Source organism: Chenopodium album, chromosome 5, assembly GCF_948465745.1.
Source record: "Chenopodium album chromosome 5, dcCheAlbu1.1, whole genome shotgun sequence".
NCBI classification, from domain to species: Eukaryota; Viridiplantae; Streptophyta; class Magnoliopsida; order Caryophyllales; family Amaranthaceae; genus Chenopodium; species Chenopodium album.
This window is the reverse complement of record NC_137838.1, coordinates 12,495,669-12,520,987: the sequence shown is the minus strand read 5'-3', so window position 1 is coordinate 12,520,987 and position 25,319 is coordinate 12,495,669. Positions and strand designations below refer to the sequence as shown.

At 35.7% G+C, this 25,319-nt stretch overlaps 1 protein-coding gene across 2 annotated transcripts; it reads left to right on the top strand.

Moving 5' to 3' along the window:
• The first annotated feature begins 1,295 nt into the window (after positions 1 to 1,295).
• On the top strand, positions 1,296 to 18,449 carry LOC145630461 (poly(ADP-ribose) glycohydrolase 1-like). Of its 2 annotated transcripts, none has more exons than XM_081682718.1 (12): positions 1,296 to 1,738; positions 2,701 to 2,886; positions 3,854 to 3,957; positions 7,846 to 8,050; positions 8,164 to 8,268; positions 9,662 to 9,780; positions 14,970 to 15,113; positions 15,907 to 16,048; positions 16,249 to 16,428; positions 17,337 to 17,399; positions 17,615 to 17,742; positions 17,952 to 18,449. In XM_081682718.1, the coding sequence occupies exons 1-12, from the start codon at positions 1,490 to 1,492 to the stop codon at positions 17,968 to 17,970; spliced, it is 1,644 nt and encodes a 547-aa protein (XP_081538844.1). In that variant the 5' UTR covers positions 1,296 to 1,489; the 3' UTR covers positions 17,971 to 18,449. The 2 variants fall into 2 exon arrangements, with proteins under 2 accessions (XP_081538844.1, XP_081538845.1); XM_081682719.1 differs by having other exon boundaries at positions 17,916 to 18,449.
• Positions 18,450 to 25,319: the final 6,870 nt, after the last annotated feature.

The window sequence follows — 25,319 nt, the reverse complement described above, 5'->3', positions numbered from 1 at the left end:
TGTGAACAACTACCCATTTTTTTTCAATTTGTTTAGAACTACCCGAAAGTTACAAAACGTTTGGGTAGCACTACCTATTAACGTTTTCCGTCCAATTAAAACGTATTAGGCCTAATTTTTCACTTTTCCCGCTTAATTAACTCCCCTAAATGCCATAATTACCTTCTCTCTCCTCCCTAATTAACTTCCTTCAATTCTCACTCAAAAAATCCATGAGCATATACTCAATCAATTAAACACAAATTTTCAATTGTTCATGTAGTGTTTTACACTTACCTTTTAATTCATTGTTTGTTGTATTTTTTTTACAAGTTTTAATTTAGCGCAATTAATTAACATAATTAGGGGGTAAATTAGTGATTCGGATTAGGGTTTATGGGTTCAAAAAAATAGGGGGTTTTGATTTTTAAGGTTTAGGGGTTCAATTGAGTTGTATGTTTCGATTATTTTGACTTTGAGATTGAATTCAATTGCATTTTAATTACTAATTGGCTATTGTAATTGGTAGGATGTCTAATTGGCCATTGTAATTGGTAGAATGTCTAAATTTGAGGGTTTTGATTTCTAGGGTTTAGGGGAAGTTAATTAGGGATGAGAGAAAAGTAATTAGGGGAGTTAATTAAGTGGGAAAAGTAAAAAAAGTGGGTCCCATTAACGTTTTTTTTGACGGAAAACGTTAATGGGTAGTGTTACCCAAACGTTTTGTAACTTTTGGGTAGTTCTAAACAAATAGAAAAAAAATGGGTAGTTATTCACAAATGACCCTATCTTTAGGGTAGTTTTAGACAAAATTTCCTAAAAGTTATGAGTGCTAAATATATTTTTCTTTTTATATAATTGAGACTTTTGGGAATGCCTATGGGCGGGGACAGGTGTTGGTCATGTAGACTCACATTAATCACATATCGTGCAACGCGTGCCTCATGCTCAAGTGAGTCGTGTCAAGAAGGAGAAAAAAAAAAGTCATGCCATGTTAAGTTTGTATTGAACAATAAAAGAACAAAGTTCATGCATTGCTTGGCACACTTGCCACACTATTAAGCCTCCTTTACACGAAGTAGTATTTATATATTTGGTTAATTAGTCAAAGAAAGAGTGGGCTAACTTATTGTGTTTGTGCCTTTGTTCATGCCAGCTTTTGAAACTGATGTCCATACATAGAGCCGTCGTCCTCGCTGGCATGCCTCTTATATGGCTATCCCATTTCAAATTTATGGCAAACATGTATCGGGTGTGGCCAATTTGTGTTATGCTTAATCGGCTTGATTCATGTCCATAAAGGGCATTCGATTCACAAGATAGTACCCTCATACTTTAGGCTAAGAGGTTGTAATTGATATAAAACGTTCTTAGGTAGCCGAGGCACGTTTATGAACATCACTTTTCAATCAAGCCAGCAAAATTTAAGTACAACCAATTCTCCAAAATTTCATCTACTGAAATGAACTTGAATTAAAGTCAATTTCAAAGAAATTTGCTGGAAACAATAATGGAAAATCGGGAAGATTTGAAATCAATTCTACCATATCTTCCATTGAAGCTTGAAGCATCCCATCTAGTATGGCCAAACCCAGTAATTGAAGCTCTGAAATCGCTTTCAAAAGGCCCGAGTCATAGCCGAGTTGACTCAGGAGAAGTCCTCTTCCTCGCCATTTCTGATCTCAGGAACTCTCTTTCTCTATCTCCTCACCTTTTGGCTTCCTCTGCTGCTGATGGTTATGCCCTTTTCTTTGATGAGGTTATTTCTTTGTTTTATTCTTCTATTTTTGGTGCAATTTTATAGCATGCATCAAATTGATTTGAATGTTGCATTAACATGAATATTTGTTTATAATGTTTGAAATTTGATGTGGGTTTTCTCTTCTATTTTTGTTGCAATTTTATAGCATGCTTTAAATTGAGTTAAATGTTGCATTGACATGAATATTTGTTTATGATATTTGAAATTTGATGTGGGTTTATTGAGATTAGAGGGTTTAGATGACAGGAGATGGATGATTTCTTGTTTGGTTGGATTACTGAATTACAGAACACATAATTGAAGATTCTTGTAATACTATTCATGGTTTTGATATTTACTTAAAGATTGTTGATTTTCATAGTTTGATGAAAGTGGAAGTGGAATTATAATGTGATGCATAAACTTTCCCCAAGTACCCCTGTGGAAACGTGCTTGTGGTGGTGTTAGCTAAACCGTTTTGGATCAAAGATAAACTGAACGGTAGTTTGGTTGAATGTAGAAACTAAAATTTTAGGTGTATGTTTTTACAACACAGTTCCATTTTCTAGGAAGTGGAAAAAAGTTGTTCAGTTTATCATGGGAAATTGGGAATTATAATAAGAGTAATACAAACAAAACGAACTGATACAAATCACATTTCGGGATTCAGTTCCTTTTTCTGAACAACTTACAGTGACATTTGAAAATGAATATTTGCATATTACATGGCATTTGAGAAAGCTTGCATTTCCATGCTGCTTCATTTGCATAACTAACACAAGTTTGCCTTCACAAGATGGAATTCTCAAAGACGTGTAAAATTACTTGAGATGTTTAGTAGAGAAATAGTTTACTGTTCTGCTGTTACTATATTTGTACTAAATTTGCATTGAGCAATCTATGGTGCTATTCATGAGACAAGGAAGTGTTTACATAGGGTCAACCTGGATCTTATTAAAGGGTGTCACTTTTTTTTGCAGTTTTTGTCAAGGGCTGAAGCAGCAAAATGGTTTGGGGAGGTTGTCCCTGTGATGGCTGATTTGTTACTAAGATTTCCTACTCTTTTAGAATCTCATTATCAGTATGCAGACATTATTATGGTTGGACTTGAAACAGGCCTTCGCTTACTGGATTCACAACAACCAGGCATTGTGTTCCTTAGTCAGGTATCTACCCACAATTTATTATTATCTTTATTTAATTGTAAAAATGGTTAAAATGTTTCACGCAACAGAAAGCATGGCCTTCACTATTTTATAAATGTTCACCTACAGTTTTTGTTGATGAAATGCCTGGAAAAGTTAATTTGGTATCATTGTCACTGACGACAGTGAATCCATTAGTTGCTAGTAACACTTTTTTTTTTTTTAATTTTTTTTTATTATTATTTTTTTATATTTTGTTGCTACATTGCAGTAGTGCTCATTATATATCAAAATGACTGTATTGATGAGAAAATAGAGGGTGATAGTTGTAGAACTCAGCTTTAGAGATAAGTTAGAGCTCTTACTAAAATTAATTTTAGGACAGAGGGAGTACCAGAGTAGCTTTTTCTTGTATCTAAAACATTTCTTCTCTTTTCCAAGAAAATATCGAAAAGTATGTATTGCTGCTTTATCTGACTTTTAAGTTAATGTATCTCTGTTGCATCATAACTTTGACTTTTAAGTTCATGTATCTCTATTGCATCATAACTTTGAGTTTTAAGTTCATATCAATCCTAAGAAGAAAAACATAGGGAACATCTATGCTATAAGTTTGGGACTGAAGAAGGTATCTACTTGATGTCAGTCATGTCACTATGTAATTCATCAGCCGTTTGTTCAGGATATTAAAAGGAATTTACCAAGAAAATCAGAGAATGTACAGCTAGAGCATTTTTATAGGGATAAAAAGTGAAATTTACATGTGCTCTTACAGTGTAATGTTGTGCAGTAGGCATTGGATTTCATGGCGACGAGTGAGTGACATTTGTTGTGAGTATCAGCCATATGTAAAATACGTAGTATTATAGTTTGTAAATTATTGTTTGCTTTGGCACTTGTAAGAGTAGTGTTTTGTTTTCACTCCTACGTGTCATAATTTGTAATGTGAAGAGTTCTTTTAACAGCAAGTTTCTATGTTTCTGTGCAGGAGCTTATTGCTGCTCTGCTATCATGCTCCTTCTTTTGCTTGTTTCCAAGTGCCAATAGAGGTGCCAACCATTTACCAGTGATCAACTTTGATAGACTATTTGCGTATGTTATTACTTTTCTTTCTTGATGGATGTTCAAGTGTGTTTGTTATGTGAGCAGTATAGTTGAACTTTTTGAGTAGCCCAATGCTTTAAAAAATTAAGTGCATACAAAATATCATGTTGAAGTATTTAATATTAGATTTTGTTAGCTTTCGTTCAAAGAGAGAAAGAGAGGTGGGGGAGGGGAGGGGGGGGGGGGGGGAGCCTAAAATGGGTTCAAAGAACCTATTTAAGCCCTTAGAATCTTAGATTATCATAATTGGATGGTCTAAATGATTCCTGTATCATTAATGACAATTTCAAGATGGTCATATGCTTCCCATGCCATTAATGGCGTTTTCATAATTTTGCAACTTTTCCACCTCGTTCATAGTTTTTATTACTTTTTAATGCAATTTCATTTACTTTTTGACTATTTTTTTTCCCTCTCTATTTTAAAATTTGAATCAACAAAAAGTTTTCTAAAACTTTGTTTTTTTTTTTAGACAGCAAAAATAAAACATTACCCAACCAACATGACAAGGTATATTTATTTCTAAAACTTTGTTTAAATCAAAGAAAATAACAAAATGAATTATTAATGTATTTTCTTCATTAAAAGCATAAAAAAAAAAAAATGTGCATAAAGTGTTGCACTATTGAATTAATGATGAACTATAATGTTATTTTGTCTGACTTTTAACACAAGGATTTGGTTCTTAGCTCTCATTTTGGAGTTGGTTCTTTATACATGTATTTGCTCTGTGGAACTATCACATTTTTTTTTGTATTTCACTATTTCATGATGAAAACTTTTGTCAAAGTGGAAAGCCTTTCTATCAAAATTCCTTGCAATATGTTGGGAGATGAGTTATTTGGAGCTTAATATCTTATGATGTAAATTTTGATGAAATTGTCTTAGTTCCTCTGCTTGATCCGGTCCTTTATGAGTATTGTTTATTTGATTGTATCATCTTTCATTGAGAGGGTTTGAAAGCCAAGGGTTGCATCAACTTGCATGTGGGCTTCATAGATATGTCAAAGAAGGCGCATGAGAGATCCTTAAGGAAGTACTTTGATGGGCTGTCACAAAATAGGTTATCCATGCTAGTATATCAGTACAACCGTAGAATGATATTAGAAGGATACATTTTGTGAAGTGAAGTAAATTGTTAGAAATTATAAAGAGCCGAAGAGGTGTATCACCGTGTATGCAGATGTTTTTTCCTATTATGATTGGGTTACATCATGATTTTCAACCCTTTCTTTTTTTCTTTATTGAACCTTTATGGATGAGAGATTAGTTATTAAAGACATTTCTAGATGAGTTGCTATGTGTACAATTGTTTTTGTAGATAAAAATTGTATTAGTTGACGAGGAACTATGGAGAGGTTAAAATTTGAAGGCTTCAGTTTTAGGCCTTTTAGCTGTAGCAGAAGTAAAGCTGAGTATCTGGAGCATTCAATAAGTAACAAAAAAGGTTAGGACCAGAAGGTGGTGATATTAGATGGAAGAGTTAACCACACAATGACACATGAATTTTTCAAAAAAGCAGTTCAAAGTACAAATAAAAGTAAATCAGAGATGTTGGTCAAAAGTGTTTCAAAGGTTTAATGTTGATTACTAAAATAGTAAGAAGCAACAGGAGCATTATATTGTTGCAATGTGTGTATAGGTGTGAAGATAATCTATTTTTATAGGCTACAATTAGTCTGGATCCTTTGGCTTTACATTTTAGGATCTTTGCAAACCTTTTCTCACTACCGATAAGGCGTGTATGAAAAATGTACATTATGCTAGTGCAATTGGCAATTATTATGTATGACATGGTGACAGGGTAAAGTCGTATCCCCTAATCAAAAGTAAATACCTAAGTCCTCTAACTAAAGTAGATAGGGAAGTAGGGTCGAACTCCACAGGGAAACAAGTCTTTTTACTCCTAATTAATTATTATAATCTAAATTATTTAAGTAACCAATATTTTTGGGAATAAATTCTATACTACGAAGAATGAGTTTAGGGAGAAAAACAATAATAAGAAGGCCTAGGATAACAGGTTCACCAATAATTAATATTCCGGGATAAATCATAATAACTAATAATTAACATTGCACAAATAACATGATTAACAGGCTCTCGCAATTTATTAATCAACATAGATCTAACAGGCTCTCGCAATTTACTAGATCTAAGTTCCTATTAAAAATAGCCTTTAATATTAAATTAACATCTGCTCGATTCATCAATTCAATATTGCTAAACATTCACAATCAAATTACATCTGCTCGATTCATAATCTAATTGCAAAGAATTAAAACAATTCAATAAGAAATTATCATGCAATACCAATAATCAATAATAACAAATTATCCCTTCATATTAATTATGGATCCCCATAAACCCTAGAATTAAACTACTCAGACATAATTAAATATAAAATAAACAAAGCAATTGAAGGAGACATGATGAAAGAAAGAAAATAAATAACTGAAATTAAACCAAGAGTTGTAGAGATAAAAACAAGAGAGAAAATAATACTAAGAATTTAATTAAGGGAGAGAGAGAAAAGTTAGAGAGAGAAAAAAGAAAAGAAAAACTAAAACTAAAACTAAAACTAAAAGAAAATAAAAACTAAAACTACATAATCTACCTACTGACCTCCCCCCTTACGTACTACTACTACTCCTATTTATATCAAACCCACCGACTTAACTACAAACAAAGCCCACTAATGAACGAAACCCACAAATCCCACTCACCTTAAAACTCTAAAAGAATTTAAACAACCGACATGTACTAGGAGCTAGGACTGATCGGGCATTGGGCTGCTTAATCGGGCCCGTTATATAACTTCGCCCTCATTGGACTTCTCTTGGAAGCTTGGATCTGTACGCTTGAGTTATTTAAATCTTTGGCCCAATTTTTCCCTTGGTTGGTCCATAATAATAACTTGTGGAATCTTGTACCTTCTCATATATTGAGCCCTTATTCACCGAATTAAAATTCTCCAACTCGGCCTTGGGCTTAATATATATAGTCATAAAATACGATCCGACTCTAATATTTTCGTAGTGGCTCAATAAGCTCGGAAATTGTCATAAATCTGCAAATTCCTACAAAATAATACCAACTCTACAAAAACACTAGAAAACGTGTATTAGTAACAAAAATAGCTCCGTAGAGCTCAAATTAGCACAAATATGACCATGGGACGGGGAATAAAAATATATATAAAATAGACTCATCACATGGTGTGTATGCGTCCAAAGTCTCCAAGCATTTAACAAGCAATTAGGTTCATGCAAACCCAGGTAAGGCACAGCAATTTAGGAAGCAATATAGTGGATTTAAGGTAATTAAAAAGGTACTATTGAATTGACACAGGTTTGTGCTTTGGTGGAGATATATGTCAGATAAGCAGCTTCGTTGATTTAGATGTTTTAGATAACAATGATCTACTACTAATTAGTACTTAGAGTACACGATACTCCAATAAGTTAAATTTTAAGGCTTGCCAAAGTGGCTGCATACATGGCTATTGCATATTTGCATAGGAGTTAAGGAAGCATTGTGATTGTCAGGTCTTCTAAAGCAAAATTTTTTGTGGATCTAAGCTGTCATAGCCAATATGCGATTTATTTGACTAAGAATCAGGTCCACCATGCTTGCACCAAGCACAAATATATGAAATATCATGTTGTATGATATGTCATGAGGAATGTGGGTTGAATTCAAGTAGTCTGCAACTTTGTGATTTGACTTGCTCAATATCTTCCAATTCACGCCTAATTCTATTTATTTATTATTTATTTTTTTGGGATGTCTAGTTCTGCTATCACTTGCTTCTCTTTAATCAAACTCTTCTGATTCTATAAATGCTATACATTTTTTTTTATTATATATTTTCAGGATGTTGTATGAAAAATACAATGAAAATCAAGAGCACAAAATCAAATGCATTGTTCATTACTTTGAGAGGATACATTCATGTTTACCGACGGGCTTTGTTTCATTTGAAAGGAAAGTTCTTCCTCTTGAGCATAATTTACCTCTTGTTTCTTATCCCACTGCTGATTTCTGGGCCAACTCTATAGCTCCCCTCTGCTTGTTTGAGGTAACAAATAGTTGTACTAGAAAAAAGTATCTACTGCAGGAATTGGTTACAATTATTTCTTACAATGTATTATACAATGGAACATTTTTCAAACTTATACATTCCTGTGAAAGATCTTCCCTTCAGGCTTGATAGAAGACCAGTCGAGAGGAGCTCTGGAAGTCGATTTCGCAAACAAGAAGCTTGGTGGTGGTGCTTTATCCAAGGGTTGTGTTCAGGTAGGCTAAACTACACCTATTGGAGATATGGATGCTCAATATGCTTTTAACCAAATGACATTAATTTGTCTAATCTGTATCATCCAATTTAATTTAAAATTGTCTGCTTAGGTGTTTGTCTCTAGTTTATGTTTTGAAGCCTTCACCTAAAAAATTTCTGGAAATTATTACAAAGGTTTTTTTTTTTTTTTTTTTTTTTTTCTAATGCTCTTCTCATACCTTTTTTTGTTAATCAGATGTGAAATTCTTTTAATTTTTTATGTAATGGATCTTGAAATACTTGATGCATAGAGAGACACAGGACGACATGAGGGAGTGGCGGGGAAACTTCCCTCTCACTTTTATACTTACATACTTTATCACACCCTTTGTCTTAGGTTATGTACTTAGGGACATAATCAATTTTAAAATGGTATTGAGTTTATGGACAATCAACAGATCAAGTGGGACATCATTTACATGTGGTCTGATAAAAAACACTCGCCTGATTTTTTTTTTTAAACTGTTTTTGTACGGATTAATTCCTGCAAATATAGATTGATAGATCTATAACTTGTTGCCACAAGCCCACAACTTTGGCTAATTTCCGAACAAGATGACTAGTAGATCTATGAGTCATATATAGTGCTTTAAAAGGGCACCTCATGCATAAGGTCAGGTTTTGAGACCTTTGTGGCAGTAGGTGAGATGATATTCCTGAGAAGGTTCTTCATAGGTAAAGGTACTAGTATTATAATGGACTAGTGCACGACTATAAGTAATTGAGTGATATGTAGCCTATCTGCTTGTATACTGGAGTAACTGGACTGTTGGTGTGATACTGCTATCAACTTATTAATGACATTATGTTTCTAATTCTGAAGAAAACACGGTTTGCATTTTGCAATGCCTAGGTGCATGGTGAAAATTACTTGCTCATCTGTCAAAATATATTCCTGGTTTTTGGTCAGTTGTGTGCAGTGTTTGAAAAGGCACACCTAGGCGCAAGGCGTCAGGGTTCATGCACTTTTTATGGTCTAGGTGAAGCTATTTTGATGAGGCGCAGCTAATGTGCACGGAGGCGTGCCTAGGCACAGCTTAAGGTGCATTGAGGCGCACATCAGTTTTTCAGAATTATATGCGCCTCACTTCAACGAAGCACAGGAAACTCTGAAACTCCTTGGTGCGCCTTGAGTTATTTTTATACATTTGTTGTGTGCACTATATGAGTCATAGATCTACTAGTCGTCTTGTTTGGAAATTAACCAAAGTTTTAGTTTTATCCGCCGCTGGGAACTTGTAATTGTCGATTGTCTTGTTGGATGACCTTTTTTTCATTAATCCTGCACTGCATTGATTTCTGTCTCTTGTCTGAAGAAATGGCCTGTTTCGTTGGTGATTAATCTTATTGTAGGAGGAGATTCGTTTCATGATCAATCCTGAATTGATTGCTGGCATACTGTTTTTGCCTTCCATGTCAGACAATGAGGCGATAGAGATTGTGGGTACGGAACGTTTCTCAAACTACTCAGGGTTAGTGCTGGTAAAATCTGATTTTTGATCTTTTTGCTTGTTAGAGCTCTCGCAGCGGAAATGTGGCTTCTACTAGATAATATGAAACTGATACGTCACAAAGATAAATAATATTTTAGGATAAACAAAATAACCACTATGAAGGTAATAATAAATATAAGAATATAAACTTTCTTAATGCTAATAAACTTTGACGTGAATAGAAATGATTGAATTAATTATCAACTTACAACCTATGCATTATATAATAACTTAATGCTAAACAAACGAATGGCTGAAACTATTTTATATAAAAAAAATAACGTAGCATATTGTTTGCAAAAATACTCTCTTTTCATTTTGCCATCACACCCACATTCCTCTCCTAGAAGTCTAGAACATCTCTTTTACATTCACTTTATTTATCTATTTTCAAATTAGATAAATATGTGATATGGTTAATTTTAGCCATATATTCCCACAATTCTCCACCTCGTTCATAATTTGAAAAACATTCAAATTGTGGACGAACAAATTGCGTTATCCTTATCCGGTTGCACCATTTAACAATGATTGCCTACGTACCCTCGACAGGGATTTAACCATTCGTAGTTCAATTTATTTCTCCATGTATTACCTAACATGAGATAATGTTAAGCAATTCCAAACAGTGTTGGAACTTGCTTCCCGAGACAATTTTGGTTGGTTCTCATTTGTATGCACCTTTATAAGATAAATACTACCTTCCTCTATGACATCCCGTACAAAATGATACCTTACATCTATATGTTTGGTACGAGCGTGATGAACCTAGTTCTTAGCCAAGTGAATAGCACTTTGGCTATCACAGTTTAGATTCACACTATTCTGCTTCAACCCCAAATCATCTAGAAGTCCCCGCAACCACAATGCTTCCTTAACTCCTTCTACCATAGCCATATACTCGACTTCTGTCGTAGATAGAGCCACCGTAGCTTGTAACATTGATCGCCAACTAATTGGAGCACCATGTAGTTTAAACACATAACCAGTAGTAGATCGTCTTCTATCTAGATCACCGGCATAATCCGAGTCAACAAAGCCACTTATTTGACATGTATCTCCACCAAAGCATAAACATGTATCATTGGTACCTTTCAAGTACCGTAAAATCCATTTCACTGCTTCCCAATGTGCTTTACTTGGGTTCGCCATGAACCTACTAACAAGACTGCTTGTGAAATGTCTGGACGTGTACACACCATGGCGTACATTAAGGTGCCAACTACACCAGCATAAGGTACATTATCCATGTATGCCTTATCTTCCGCTGTAGTGGGAGATTGTTTACCAGAGAGTCTAAAATGTGGAGCCAATGGTGTCACCACTGACTTAGCACTTTTCATCCCTAACCTTTCTATAACCCGCTCAATGTAGCCTTTTTGGCTCAAGAACAATTTTCGGTTTGACCTCTCTCTTCTAATCTCCATACCTAGTATTTTATTTGCAGCGCCCAAGTCTTTAGTTTCAAACTCTTCACCGAGTTGAGTTTTTAACCTATCTATCTTCACCTTGCTCTTAGAAGCAATAAGCATGTCGTCCACATACAATAGGAGATAAATATAATCACCTCCACGAAGTTTGCGAATGTATACAATCATAATTACTTATGGAAAACCCTTGTTTTAACATAAAAGAATCAAATCCTTGTACCACTGTCGAGGAGATTGTTTTAACCCATAAAGTGATTTCCTCAAGCGACATACCTGATTCTCTTTACCCTTAACCTTAAATCCCTCGGGTTGATACATATAAATTTCCTCATCCAAGTCACCATGTAAGAAGGTTGTCTTCACATCGAGTTGTTCCAGTCAAGATCTCCGTGAGCTACAAGACTCAATAGCACCCGAATAGAAGTATGCTTTACCACTGGAGAAAATATCTCATTGTAATCAACACCTTCTTTCTGTGCAAATCCCTTGGCGGTTGGCCACTAACCTAGCCTTATACCTTATTTTATTTAACTTGGAAGGATCCTCTTTTCTTTTATACACCCACTTACAACCAATAGCAGTCTTTCCCACGGGCAATGGGACTACCTCCCATGTCTTGTTTTTATGAAGAGATTGCATCTCTTCTTCCATAGCAACCAACCAACTCTCGCTATCCTTGTCTTTGACAGCGGTGACCGGCTCATCATCCTCCACCGAGAGTGCATATTCTACCAAGTTTACATGCCCGTAATGCCTCAGCGGTTTGTCTGACCCAAACTTCTGAACTAATTTATAATTTCTCTTTGGCTTAGTGGATGCCAAAGAATCCTGTTGTTGTTGTAGTACATGTGCATTTTCCGGCTGAATCTCCTCATGATCCAGATCATCTTGAGAAACTGAACATGACTAGAATCTTGTTGGTTTTTAGATTCTATCTCCACCACTTGAGTATTTATGGTCATTCCAACATCACCATCATCGGGCACCATAACTTTCGATAAAGCTACCATAGATCTTTCATCATAGCTGACATATCTGCTAATTACAAATTTAGAATCTTCTACACTCCAAAGACGATAGCCTTGAACCCCTTTTGGATACCCTAAAAAGATTGTTTTCTTGGCTTTTTCGTCAAGCTTATTATCCTTAATATGATAATAAGCCGTGCACCCAAACGCTCTTAGTCTCGTGTAATCTGCATGTTCCCCTTACCACACCCTATAAGGCGTGTCACCATCTAAATAAGAATGTGGGGATCGATTTACTATATAACAAGCTGTAGCAACCGACTCCGCCCGCCATTCTTTGCCTAATCCAGATTTAGAGCGCATACGCCTTGCCTTCTCAAGTAGTGTACGATTCAGTCTTTCCGCAACTTCGTTCTGTTGTGGTGACCGTCCAGTGTCTCATAATGCCTTGCTTCTGTGTATGCGGTACCATGATCAGACCGTACAATTTTTAGCTTTCTTCCTATTCTTAAGCATTGCTCTCCACCGCTTGAAAATGTCGAATACCTCATTCTTATGCTTAAGAAAATAAATCTAAGCATATCTAGAATGATCATCATCAAATGTAACAAAATACATGTAACCACCTTTGGAAGAAGCTTTAGCCGGACCCCAAACATCTGTATGCACATAGTCTAACAATCCTCTACTCTTGTGCTTGCTGGTAGAGAACTCCACCTTGTGTGCTATTCCATACACACAATGCTCACAAATTCCATTTGTGGTTTCTTCATGTTCTTCAACAAACCTTGTCCACTAAGAAATGATAGACCCTTTTCCGACATATGCCCAAGGCGCATGTGCCATATCCTCGTGCATTCTGTTTGGTCTTTACTTCCACCAATTCCAATTGCTAAATCACCAGTTGTCCCCGAAAGAGGATAAAGATTACCTTGACGAATTCCCTTCATCACTACCAAGGAACCACGAACAACTTTTAAAACTCCATTCTCCAAGACTATTTTGCAACCATTTTTCTCTAATAAACTAAGAGAAATAATGTTCTTCCGCAAATCTGGAATATGTCTCACATCCTTTAAGGTTATTATTGTTCCATCATGCATTTTTGTTCGCAAAGTACCAGCATGATCATTTTCCATCAAAACAGTACCACCATCCAAACTCTAGTAAGTTGTAAACCACTACCTGTTTGGGCACATATGGTGTGATGCACCTGAATCAAGCATCCATTTACTGGATATCTCATTGCATTGTTTAGAAACTAAGTAACAATAATCATCCTCGTCATTTGAGACAAAACTAGCTTCTTGTTTTTCATGTTGTTTTCCTCTGGAGTTGTCGTTGTTGTTCTTCTTGAATATTACCCTCTTTGGGCAATTAGCTTTAAAATGACCAAGCTTGTTCATTGTGTTCTCTTCCATTACCAGGCATCATTCCGCTTGTAGCAACCTTTCGAAGGTCATCCGCTAAAAGCGATGTTCTAGTCTCATCCATGGTTAGAGTATCACCCACAAGCATCAATGTTTGAACCAGATTTTCATAGGATTTCGGTAATGAAAGCAATAACATGAGTGCTTGGTCTTCCTCATCTACCTTCGCGTCAATATCCTTCGAGTCTGATATAATCCTATCAAACTTATTAATATACTCCCGGATTGAGGTGCCTTCATCTATCTTGCATGCATACAATTTGGATTTTAAGTAGATCCTATTTGTTAGAGTTTTTGTCATGAAATTAGTCTCTAACTTTGTCCACACTCCAGCGGTTGTTGCTTCTTCATTTACTAAGAATGCAACGTCCCTCTCAAGGCATAAGATTATAGCCGCTCGTGCTTCAAAATCTAACTCTTCCCAATTATCATCCTTCATGTCTCTGGTTTTTTGTTCTTTTCCCGCCAATGCCTTATGCAACTTTTGTGATACAAGCAAATTTTTCATTTGCATTCTCCAATAGGAAAAATCATTTTTACCATTGAATTTTTCGATTTCATATTTCCCAACTTTAACCGTTCCACTAGTAGATGCCATTATAATTAGTTTCAAAATCAAAAAAAAAATTTACCACTTAAGATTTTGACGTCGGCTCTTATACCAATTGTTAGAGCTCTCGCAGCGGAAATGTGGCTTCTACTAGATAATATGAAATCAATACCTCACAAAGATAAATAATATTTTGGGATAAACAAAATAACCACTATGAAGGTAATAATAAATATAAGAATATAAACTTTCTTAATGCTAATAAACTTTGACGTGAATAGAAATGATTGAATTAATTATCAACTTACAACCTATGCATTATATAATAACTTAATGCTAAACAAACGAATGGCTGAAACTATTTTATATAAAAAAATAACGTAGCATATTGTTTGCAAAAATACTCTCTTTTCATTTTGCCATCACACCCACATTTCTCTCCTAGAACATCTCTTTTACATTCACTTTATTTATCTATTTTCAAATTAGATAAATATGTGATATGGTTAATTTTAGCCATATATTCCCACATTGCTATTAGATACGTGTACCTTAATAACTTCAACCTTGAGGATAATTCATATAATCTTGTTTCTTTAAGGTTGAAGTTATAAGGTATGATAATAAAAAATGATTACTGTTGAAGTTGTTTAATTTACTGAAGTCATGCTTGATGAAATCAATAGCTCTTCTACATTTTACTAGCATAATTTTCTATAGGCATTATTTTACTTGTTAGATGGCATCATAAATATGCATCTTTTTATTCTGAAAGTTTTAAATTTGCCAGATATGCCTCAACATTCCGTTATGCTGGCAACCATGTGGACTTGAGAGAAGTAGATTCTTTGGGAAGACGTACAACAAAAATTGTTGCAATAGATGCATTGTCTCGCCCTGGATTGAGACAATACAGAGCTGACTGCCTCTTGAGGTTCGGATTATTTATTTGTAACTTGTTCAAGAGTAAAGAGTTGTTGAGCTTGCATTAAATTATTGCTTCTTAGGTCCTGTCAAATTTGAAACGATTGTAAGTATGCTAATAAGGGCTTAGTAATATAAAATAGTTCACTAGACTTATCCGCCGCTGGAATGCATGTTAGATACTTAGCTGAAGAGCTTATAGAGAAGGATGTGATGACTCTTGCTTCTTCTGGAATATTCCCTACTTCCATGACATGAATTTTTATTTTTATTTTAAAAAGATTATAAAGTATGGATTGAGCTGTTTGGTCAAGGTAGTTAGAGTGTTCTATTTGTGTTTGATTGCTTTCTTTACCAGTTAGGATGGACAATAATTAATAGATAGTTGTATTTAGGCTTTGTCTAGATAAGGTTTTCAAGTAAGGAAGGCTTCCATCTATCAAGTATCAGTTGCACTAGTTCTTGCAAATGCAAGCTTAGCTTTCACTTTTCCTTCCCTTTCCAATCTACTTTTGGGATGGTCTGGTTTGGTCGATATTGCAAGTAAGCTGATCTGAAAAAAGTCCAAATCTGATGAATTTTTCTTCTACATTTATTTTCGGGCTCTAGGGGAAGTTGTGTATGCTGTCAACTTGGGATCAATAATAAAGAAATGTACAGTTTGTAAACAATTGTTGAGAGCAATGGGTTGGTGTCAGAGGTTCTTGGATATATTTAAGATGTACAGATACCCTTCTTTGTAAATTGCTGAAATTCATTTTCTGTTATTAAGGTGACATGGCTAACTTTTTGAATTTTGACAGAGAGGTTAACAAGGCATTCTGTGGTTTTCTGGATCAACCTAAAGATCAGCAGTATCAGATCCCGTTGCAATGTTATGACTCTTGTGAAGCTCGTCCTGCTAATGATTTTATGGACGCCAACATTTCTAAAATTCAAGCAACTGTAAGGAGTCAACTTTCTTGAACCCATCATGCTTTGCTATATCACTCTGTTCATTTTTCTCTATTTCTTTTATTGTTGGACCCCTCCGATTCATAACTGCTTTTGCTAGACTATGATGGATTAAATTATGATTTGGCTATCAAGTAGCATAGGCTAAATATTCAGATTGACCTGGTTCAAGATCATTTGTCCATCTACAGTTAATTGAAGGCTGTGGGACCTCAATGGACACTGATGAAGCAGAAGCCACTCAGAGTGTGGACAGTAAGCTGGAAGTTCATCATAGCGATGTTGGGATTGCTACTGGAAACTGGGGCTGTGGTGCTTTTGGTGGAGATCCTGAAGTTAAGACTGTAATACAGTGGTTAGCTGCATCTCAGGTGACTCTTCTTTCCAGCACTGTTATTTTCAGCTTTTCTAGATTGTTGGAAGTTGGATGTGCGTGACTGCTTGTAAGGTTAAACTTATGGAGACACGTAATATATTAGTATTACCATCAGCTGTAATATCTCACTTATTCCACATCGAACAATGGTTCCTTACTGTTAGTAGTTATAGAGGTGTTTTATCTGGTTTGCTGTGTATGCATCTGTTCCATCTGTTGCCATTTAATTTTCTAATCATAGTTCTGCTAGTTCAATCAATATAAGATGACTGGTTTTAGCTTCTTTCTTTAGCCGCTTGAAATTTTAAATCTCTCTATCGCTCTTTTATCAAAATTCTAGTATCTGCAACTTATAAAAACCTACCTTACAGGTTAAGTTTAGTTTTCTTCTGATTAATTTTTTAATTATTTCAGATATGTTCTGTTAAGCTAAACTTCACATAAAAATACACTACTGAGTACTTGTAAGTTTTAATCAAAAAGTAAAGTAGACATTCTATTATCTGAACACCAAATCCAACTTTTATGTATGATGATGTATTCAAAATATCTTGACACGTATTCAAAATACTTGCAAGTACATGTGATTTTTAATTGTCACAATCTTTTCACAAGCCTAGCTAAGCCTAAGAAGTTAAAATGAAAAGTACATTTTACATGGTGAAGTTCACTAAAATCCGGGAGACCTAAATGTATGAAGGCTTTTATGCTAGTGTTTCTGACAATAGCTTGAAAGAGTTACTACAGTCAGGAAAAAGCAGCCCTGTCTTTTTTTTCTCCTGCATTAGTTTCTTAGAGCTTGTTGGAGAACCATGCTATTGTGTTTTCCTTCTTATCAATGGGGTTCTATCCATTTTCAACCAAACCTAATGTTTTGCTCCCGATGTTTTTTAACCTTATCAGGCCTTGAGACCTTTCATTTTATATTACACGTTTGAATTGGATGCATTGCAAAATTTGGATCAGGTATGTCCTTCTTGGTTACATACATTATGAAGAAAATGATTCAAGCGTCTTCATAGTGTCTCTGCTTTTAAAAGTCGCTTGCTCTTGTAATCAATTGCTTTCCTCATATAAACTCCTGCTTCAATATTTAAAAACTTGTTTTGGCATTTGCAGAATTGCATTATTACTTGATAGTTTACATGCTTATATTCTACTCTCTTGGGAATTTATTGCAGGTGTGTAATTGGATTCTGTCCCATAATTGGACTGTTGGAGACCTATGGAACATGTTGGCCGATTATTCTTCTAAACGTGCAAAGGGAGAAACTAAGCTAGGTTTCTTTTCTTGGCTGCTTCCATCAATGTAGGCTATGTAACTGTATTCATGGCAGATAAGTTTCATGTCATGTAACATACTTGGTCATTTGTTTATTTCCCCCATGTAAATAGAACCACAGTTTGAGTTTGCTAAGCATTTGAGCTCTTGATTCAGCTACTGGATATAAACAGACTTTCTAAAGCATTTAATCATATCAGGAAAGTATAATCATCAGTGAATCTTGCCGATTGTAGATTGAGGGGAAGTGTATAATGCTTTGCTGCCCAGTAATAACAGCAAGATGTTGCTGAGATATGGCTCGTCTTACAAACAGTTTCTACAATGGACCTAGGAGCTTACGAGTTAAAACCATGCTGCTGCATCCTCTGCATATAGTACTAATCACCCCTCCTGAGAAACTCAGCTTACTTTTTCACTTTGAAGTAAGCTAAAATAGCACCAATACATGGAATTCCAAGAGGCGGAGGCTGCTGCAATCTGATGTTGCCTCTCTTCACCAGAGTTCTATCGACTTTAAGAACAATGCATCATTGTAAATATATGGCTAGCATTTTGATTTCCTCAATTTTTCATCATGTCATGTTGTTGAGTTATCTTGATGATATGTTTTTTTCTTTATGATATGCTTTTCCTTTCCTTATGCTTTGTAAAGTGGCAATACCTAAGGCAAAAAACTGTTTGATTCGGGTATACGCAATGCCAAAGTAAATACCAAAAAAAAAAAAAAATTAAATAAATAAATTTGTCTCATAATTCCTTTATCAACCCATAATGTCTTTTGTATACTGAAAAAAAGGACAAATCAGATTATAAGACCCTTGAGCTTGGTGTTAAATACCCAACAATTTTTATCAAAACCACAGACATTTAAAGTGAATGGATTCCAAATTAAGTTCTAGATTTATCTCTCTCCTCCTTTCTCTCTCCAAAACCCTAGCATCCATTGTTGAATTTTGAAGGGGCTTCCATCGATTTTAATCGGTGGAAAGCCCCAATCATTGTTTCTTTATTGTTTTTTTAGGTTTATAATAATACTTCCTCCTTTTGGGAGGAACTTTTCTCCCTCGAAAGAAAGGGTTTCCGATCTCCTTCGAAAGACAAGGGTTTTTCGACCTCCTTCAAAAGACAAGGTTTATCTCCTCTTTTCGAGGGAGAAATTTCTTAGTTTTGAATCCATGGTAGCAGATCTAATGGATTGTCGTGAAATTATTTAGTTGGTGAAAAAGTTATCAAGTTTTCGAATACAAACAGATGAATCAGAAGGAAATCATCCTCACGGCTACAAAGGATCGTTAGATTGTCTCTCCAACAAGGCTGTAATTTTCAGCGATATAAGCGGGAGATGCTCCGCAATGCAAGATCTACTCGACGATCGTAGTTTTTATGAAGGAAAATTCTATTTGATTCAATATCTTATGTATTTGTTAATGTCGAATCTCTATTGTAGATGTCGTATGACTTTTAATTAATGAAATATTTTTGCTATTCAAAAAAAAAAAGTGAATGGATTCCACTACCCTTACTATACCCCCAGTCCCCCACCCATCTTCTTTTATCACCCATAATTCATAAGGGCCACAGCCACCACTTCCCAACCACCATCAACCACAACAGCAACAGATGAAGGGAAGCGGCGGTCCCGGCGAAAGTGCACCGGAGGTGGAACGGCATTGGCAGCAATGATCGGAGGTGGAAGGGCAATACCTCCGATCTTTTTTTAAAAAAAAAAAAAAATTCTGCAGCGCTTACAATCGACATGCAAAATCGATTAAACACCACGATAACCGGTTTTGGATGCCAGTTAATCGTAGTCAATCGGTGCTCAAAACCGGTAATTCGGGACGGTAACTTGTTTTGGACGCCGGTTATTGTGGTCAAACAACGCTGGAAAGTGATTACTGTCCTGGGTAACCGGTTTGAGCACCGGTTGTGCAGGTCGTCGGGGAAAAAATTCTTCTTCCCGTGCTACGAGGGAAGATGGTGGTTCGTCGTTTTTTGATGGTGGCTGACTGCTCTGTTGTTGGTGGTTGCTGGAAATATAAGGAGATAGCTGTAACTTTTTTAAAAAATTAGTACCTCTTGGTTGTTGTGGGCGGTGATGGTGTAGTGGGTGGTGGTAGGGCTGTTAAACGGGTCGTGTCGTGTCGTGTCAGGTTCGTGTTTTGTGTCGATGTTAAACGGGTTGAAAACCCCTGTCCTTGACCCAAAACCTAACTTGTTTATTAAACGAGTTGAAAACTCTTGCCCAAACCTAACCCGCTTACTAACCGGGTTACTCAGTAACCTTTTACCCACATAGTATGTAATAAACTAATTAATATTTTGGAAATTTTGAGTTTTGCTACCACCAAAATACCTTATTTTGACTTTTACTACCTATCTAAGAATCCATTAGGTGGGGCCCATTATTCCATTAAATAATAAATTTGTTTATTAAAAAGAAAAAGAAAAAAAATTAGGAAAATTTGTAAATTACCACCCAAAAAGGGGTGCTGTTTTGAAATTACCACCCAATAAAAATTTTATTTTAAATTACCACCCATTAAAAACAAAATTCTTTCAGATTACCACCTTTTTTTGTTTTCCGGTGGAAAATCTGTTTGAGGGCCCCACATAACGGCTATAAACAACTACTTTGACTCTCTCTCCCCGATTTCTGTTGTTTATAAATTGTCAAACTTCAATTTAAAAAATTTTGCCCCAAATTTCATTATAAATCCCTCAAATTTCAACATGTACTGTTAGAAGAAGATATAAACTGAATTTCATACTCTGATTTTGCAGCTAAGGTATGATTCCAGTACTTCGTAAATTAGGGTTTTTTTTCCCCTAATTTAGTAATTAGGGTTCATGAGGCAATAAAATTTGGGGCTTTTTGCAATTAGGGTATTTGTTTGAAATTAATTGTGCGATTTAGTTAGAATTCTGCTAATTGAAGTTGATGTTGTCCAAATTTGTTCTTCAATTGTTTATTATGCTGAATAATTGTATCTTATGTGCTGTGTTTTGCGATCGAATGATTTGAATGATTCATTGATGCATGAAGTTGTAAGCTAGTTCTTTTTGTTTGTTTTTGGATTATGTCTTGCAGAAATGGAGGAGAATAAGTACAACCAAGCATTCAATTTCCAGAAAAAGTAGACTTAGGGTTTTGATTAAATCCTATATGGGTAGTTGAGAAGTTGACAGAGAATAAAATGAAGAAAGAGGGAAAAAATTGATGATTTTTGGTTAGATTAACAGAAGGAATTGAGGAGAGATGAAGAGTATGGAGTTTAATGCAACAGTTAGAACATTAGGTCGAAGAAAAGAAAAAAAAATGAGGGAAGTTAAAAGGGTGGGACCCACAGTCGGATTTTCAACCGGAAAACATAAAAAGGTGGTAATCTGAAAGAATTTTATTTTTAATGGGTGGTAATTTAAAATAAAATTTTTATTGGGTGGTAATTTCAAATTAGGACCCTTTTTGGGTGGTAATTTGAAAATTTTCCAAAAAATTAAAAAATATAAAAAATCCAACTAACCAATGCCTCACACTGTCAGCTACCCCTTCCCATTCCTCGTGGCGACCCCATCCCCTCCCTTTCCCCGGCCCCACCCACTGCACGCTGCCAACCCCCCTCCCCTTTCCCACTCTTAGTTGCCCTTAAGTTAAAACCACCACAACTGCCTACGCTGCACCCACAATCACCACTTCACCGCCCCTGTTCAGGCCATTACCATACCCTTTTTTAATTAAAATAAAAACTTTTTCCACCACCGTGCATACCACTAGTGAAATAGAGGAACAAGTCGAGATAGAAAAAAGAAGATAAAGAAAATACCCATACTCCGATCCAACCACCGTCAATCGAGCAAATTTTGAGAAATTAAGATCCAAAACCGAGGCTATGAAGGTTGAATTTGGTTTTGTTTGTTTTAGATCCGGATTTAGCGGACAAATTCGACCACCATAGCCTCAGTTTTGGATTTTTGTTAAACTTTGTACTTCAATGGTGGTGGCAACGCGCACGGAGGTGAAGAGAGAGAGAGAGAGAGTGTGTGTGAAGAAAAAGTCAAAATGGTGTATTTTAGTGATAGTAAAAGTCAAAATTTTCTAATATCTAATTCAAAAATAAATAAGACATACATCATTAAGAGTTTGTTTTGATTTAATGAATTGAGCTGAATTGAACTGAATTGATTGGAGCTAAACTGATTTGAACTAAACTGAACTAAATAGAGGTGAAATGAATTGTTTATGAGAGAAGGAAATCAGGAACTGAACTGAGCTGAACTGAACTGATTGGAGTTGAACTAAACTTAACAGAAATTAAGTTGAAGAGAATAGACCCTAAGTCATTGAAAATGTTACAACAGTTTTAAGTTAGTAGTTTTTACAAATGACACCACAAGGGTTTAAAGCTAGTAGTTTTAACAATACAACCATATATAAGAATTGTCTCAAATTAATTGCTAGATGAAAATTATATTTTTTTCGCCAAATTAACCGCCAAAAAATTACCAAAATGTATAAATCGTGTCAAGGTAATTTACAAAACTACAACTTTTAATAAAAAAAATCAGTTTTATTACTAATTAATTGATACATTAAGCGTGCCGGGTTCGGGTTACATGCAAATTGTCGTTCAACCATTTATATAATTGGGTTATGTTTGTCAGTTTCGGGTTGAAAATATCAACCTAACCTAACCCGTTTAATTTCGTATCGTGTTTGTGTCGACCCAATTATGTAAACGGGTCGAGAATCCTTAACCCAAACTCGCTTATTTCGTGTCGGGTTATCGTGTTGCGTCAGCTTTTGACAGCCTTAGGTGGTGGTGGTTGTGGGCAGTGATGGTGCATTGGGTGGTGGTGGTGGTGGCGTGGATGGTGGTTGACGATTGAATTTGAGGTTTGATGGACTTAGGAGAGAGAAAGCAAAATAGGGATTGTTTTGGGTAATCTTACCAATGCCACGTGGGCCAACCAGGTGGCGACACGTGTCAGACTTAGATTCGTCCAAATTGGACCAATCTCCCTTTTAACACGTTTCATTCCCAGAATTTGGGAGAAAAGGCGGCCTACAGGGCCCAAATCCCGAGAAAGTCGTAATTTTTTTTAGCGCAGCCAACAGAATTAGGTCAGAGTGACCTAATCAAGGGCACATTTTCCAATGACTATATAAATAGGGAGATTCCCCCCATTTTGGGGACATCTACAATTTATTACATCATGCCCTACATTCTCTTACATCAGAGAAATCACCTGATCTCGGAATCCGAGAAGATCTTACACTACAAGATAACAACAAAATTGCGACGGAAAAAGTTCGTCGTAACATATGTCAATTCCGTCGTAAAGTAGGGTTACGACGGAATTCCGTCGTAACTGGTCGTCGAAAAACCCTTTGTAGGAAAATGGCCATATTCCAACGGAATTTCCGTCGTAAACCTACTTTACGACGGAATTTACGACGGAAATAATATCGTCGGACTTGATATTGGCCTTTATTGAAGATCCGTCGCAAGCTTCCGACGGAAACATATCCGTCGCAACCTTTACTTTACGACGGACTTTTCTGTCGTAATTTATAATTTACGACGGAATTTTCTGTCGTAATTTGTAATTTACGACGGAAAAAAGCCTCGCAAACTATAATTTACGACGGAAAAAAGCGTCGCAAACTCTACTTTACGACGGAAAATTCCGTCGCAACCTATAATTTGCGACGGAAAATTCTGTCGGAAATTTATAAGTTGCGACGGAATTTTCCGTCGTAAAGTAGAGTTTGCGACGCTTTTTTCCATCGCAACCTATATATTTCCGACAGAATTTTCCGTCGCAAATTATAAATTACGACAGAAAATTCCGTCGTAAAATAATGGTTGCGACGGAATTTCCGTCATAAATTATAGATCCAGCCCTAAACAAATTTCTGTAATTTTCTGCATTTTCAAACCTGAATTTTTTTAATGATAAATCGACAAAAAAAAAAAAAAAAAACTAAATATTGAGTCCTGAAATTGTTGTTTTAAAAAAATTAATTACCGACCTACGAAATTATATTTATGTACATATATATATAATAATTATGTCCTAGTACAAAAGATAGTCCACATTTTGGTATCTATACCAAACAAAAGCTAGGTTAGAGTGATTCTATGCTAGACTAAAGCTAAGCTACGCAATCGCCTGGAAACCCTGGCCTGCTCCACCACTACCCGGGTCGTTCCTTGGGTCTCGATGCTGAGGATGAATGGTGGAACATGAGTCGTTGTTGGTCAAACGACTCATCATCTCATCCATACTCTCCTTGTATCTCCTCTCCATTTCAGCCATTCGGGAGTCAATTCGCCTTTCCATCTCGGCTTCCATTTGAGTTTGGAGAGCTTGCACCCTGTGTTCCATCTGGTCTTGCATTTGAGAAATGACAGACGACGTGTATTGCTGTGAAGAACGGGAACCTCGACCCATCTGTTTGCCACAGTAGAGCTCTGCACCTTGGCCAAGTCCCTTCACACGCCCCTTCTTATTGCGCCCACCCACCGTCTCCCGGTACAACTCATTGGGACTCTTCTGAATCCCCTGACTCCTTGTTTCTTCGAGCTTCTTCTGGTAGGTCTTCTACAAAATATTGAAGATAATAAAAAATATTGTTAAAAAAACAACCAACAATATAAGGTAAGATTTCTTTCTTCTAACATTCCAATATCACATACTTTTAGGTGCATAAGGATAGAAATAAAGAAAAATAAGCACATAAGTCAAATATCGACCCTAACCCATCCAAAATCATCCAAATTTGGGCTATATGGCTAAAACCATGCCTATTTTCTATGTTTTCAAGAAAATGTAAGGTTTGTTTCTTCTAACATTCCAATATCAATTGCTTTTAGGTGCCTAAGGATAGAAATTAAGATAAATAAGCACATATGTCAATTTTCGACCCTAACTCATCCAAAATCATCCAAATTTGGCCTATATGGCTAAAACCATGCCTATTTTCTATGTTTTCAAGCAAATGTAAGGTTTGTTTCTTCTAACATTCCAATATCAATTGCTTTTAGGTGCCTAAGGATAGAAATTAAGAGAAATAAGCACATATGTCAATTTTCGACCCTAACTCATCCAAAATCATCCAAATTTGGGCTATATGGCTAAAACCATGCCTATTTTCTATGTTTTCAAGCAAATGGACTCGTTCTTTCTTCTAACATTCCAATATCAATTGCTTTAAAGTGCCTAAGGATAGAAATTAAGAGAAATAAGCACATATGTCAAATATCGACCCTAACTCATCCAAAATCATCCAAATTTGGGCTATATGGCTAAAACCATGCCTATTTTCTATGTTTTCAAGCAAATGTAAGGTTTCTTTCTTCTAACATTCCAATATCAATTGATTTTAGGTGCCTAAGGATAGAAATTAAGAGAATTAAGCACATATGTCAATTTTCGACCCTAACTCATCCAAAATCATCCAAATTTGCATATAATGAGTTCTACTTTGCTAATTTGCCATATATCAACTCATATAATAAGTGTTTACCGCAATCCTTTTTGCTTTGTTGTTGGCAGCCACTTGGCCTTTTCCAGGCACTTCCTTGAAGTGTGTCTTC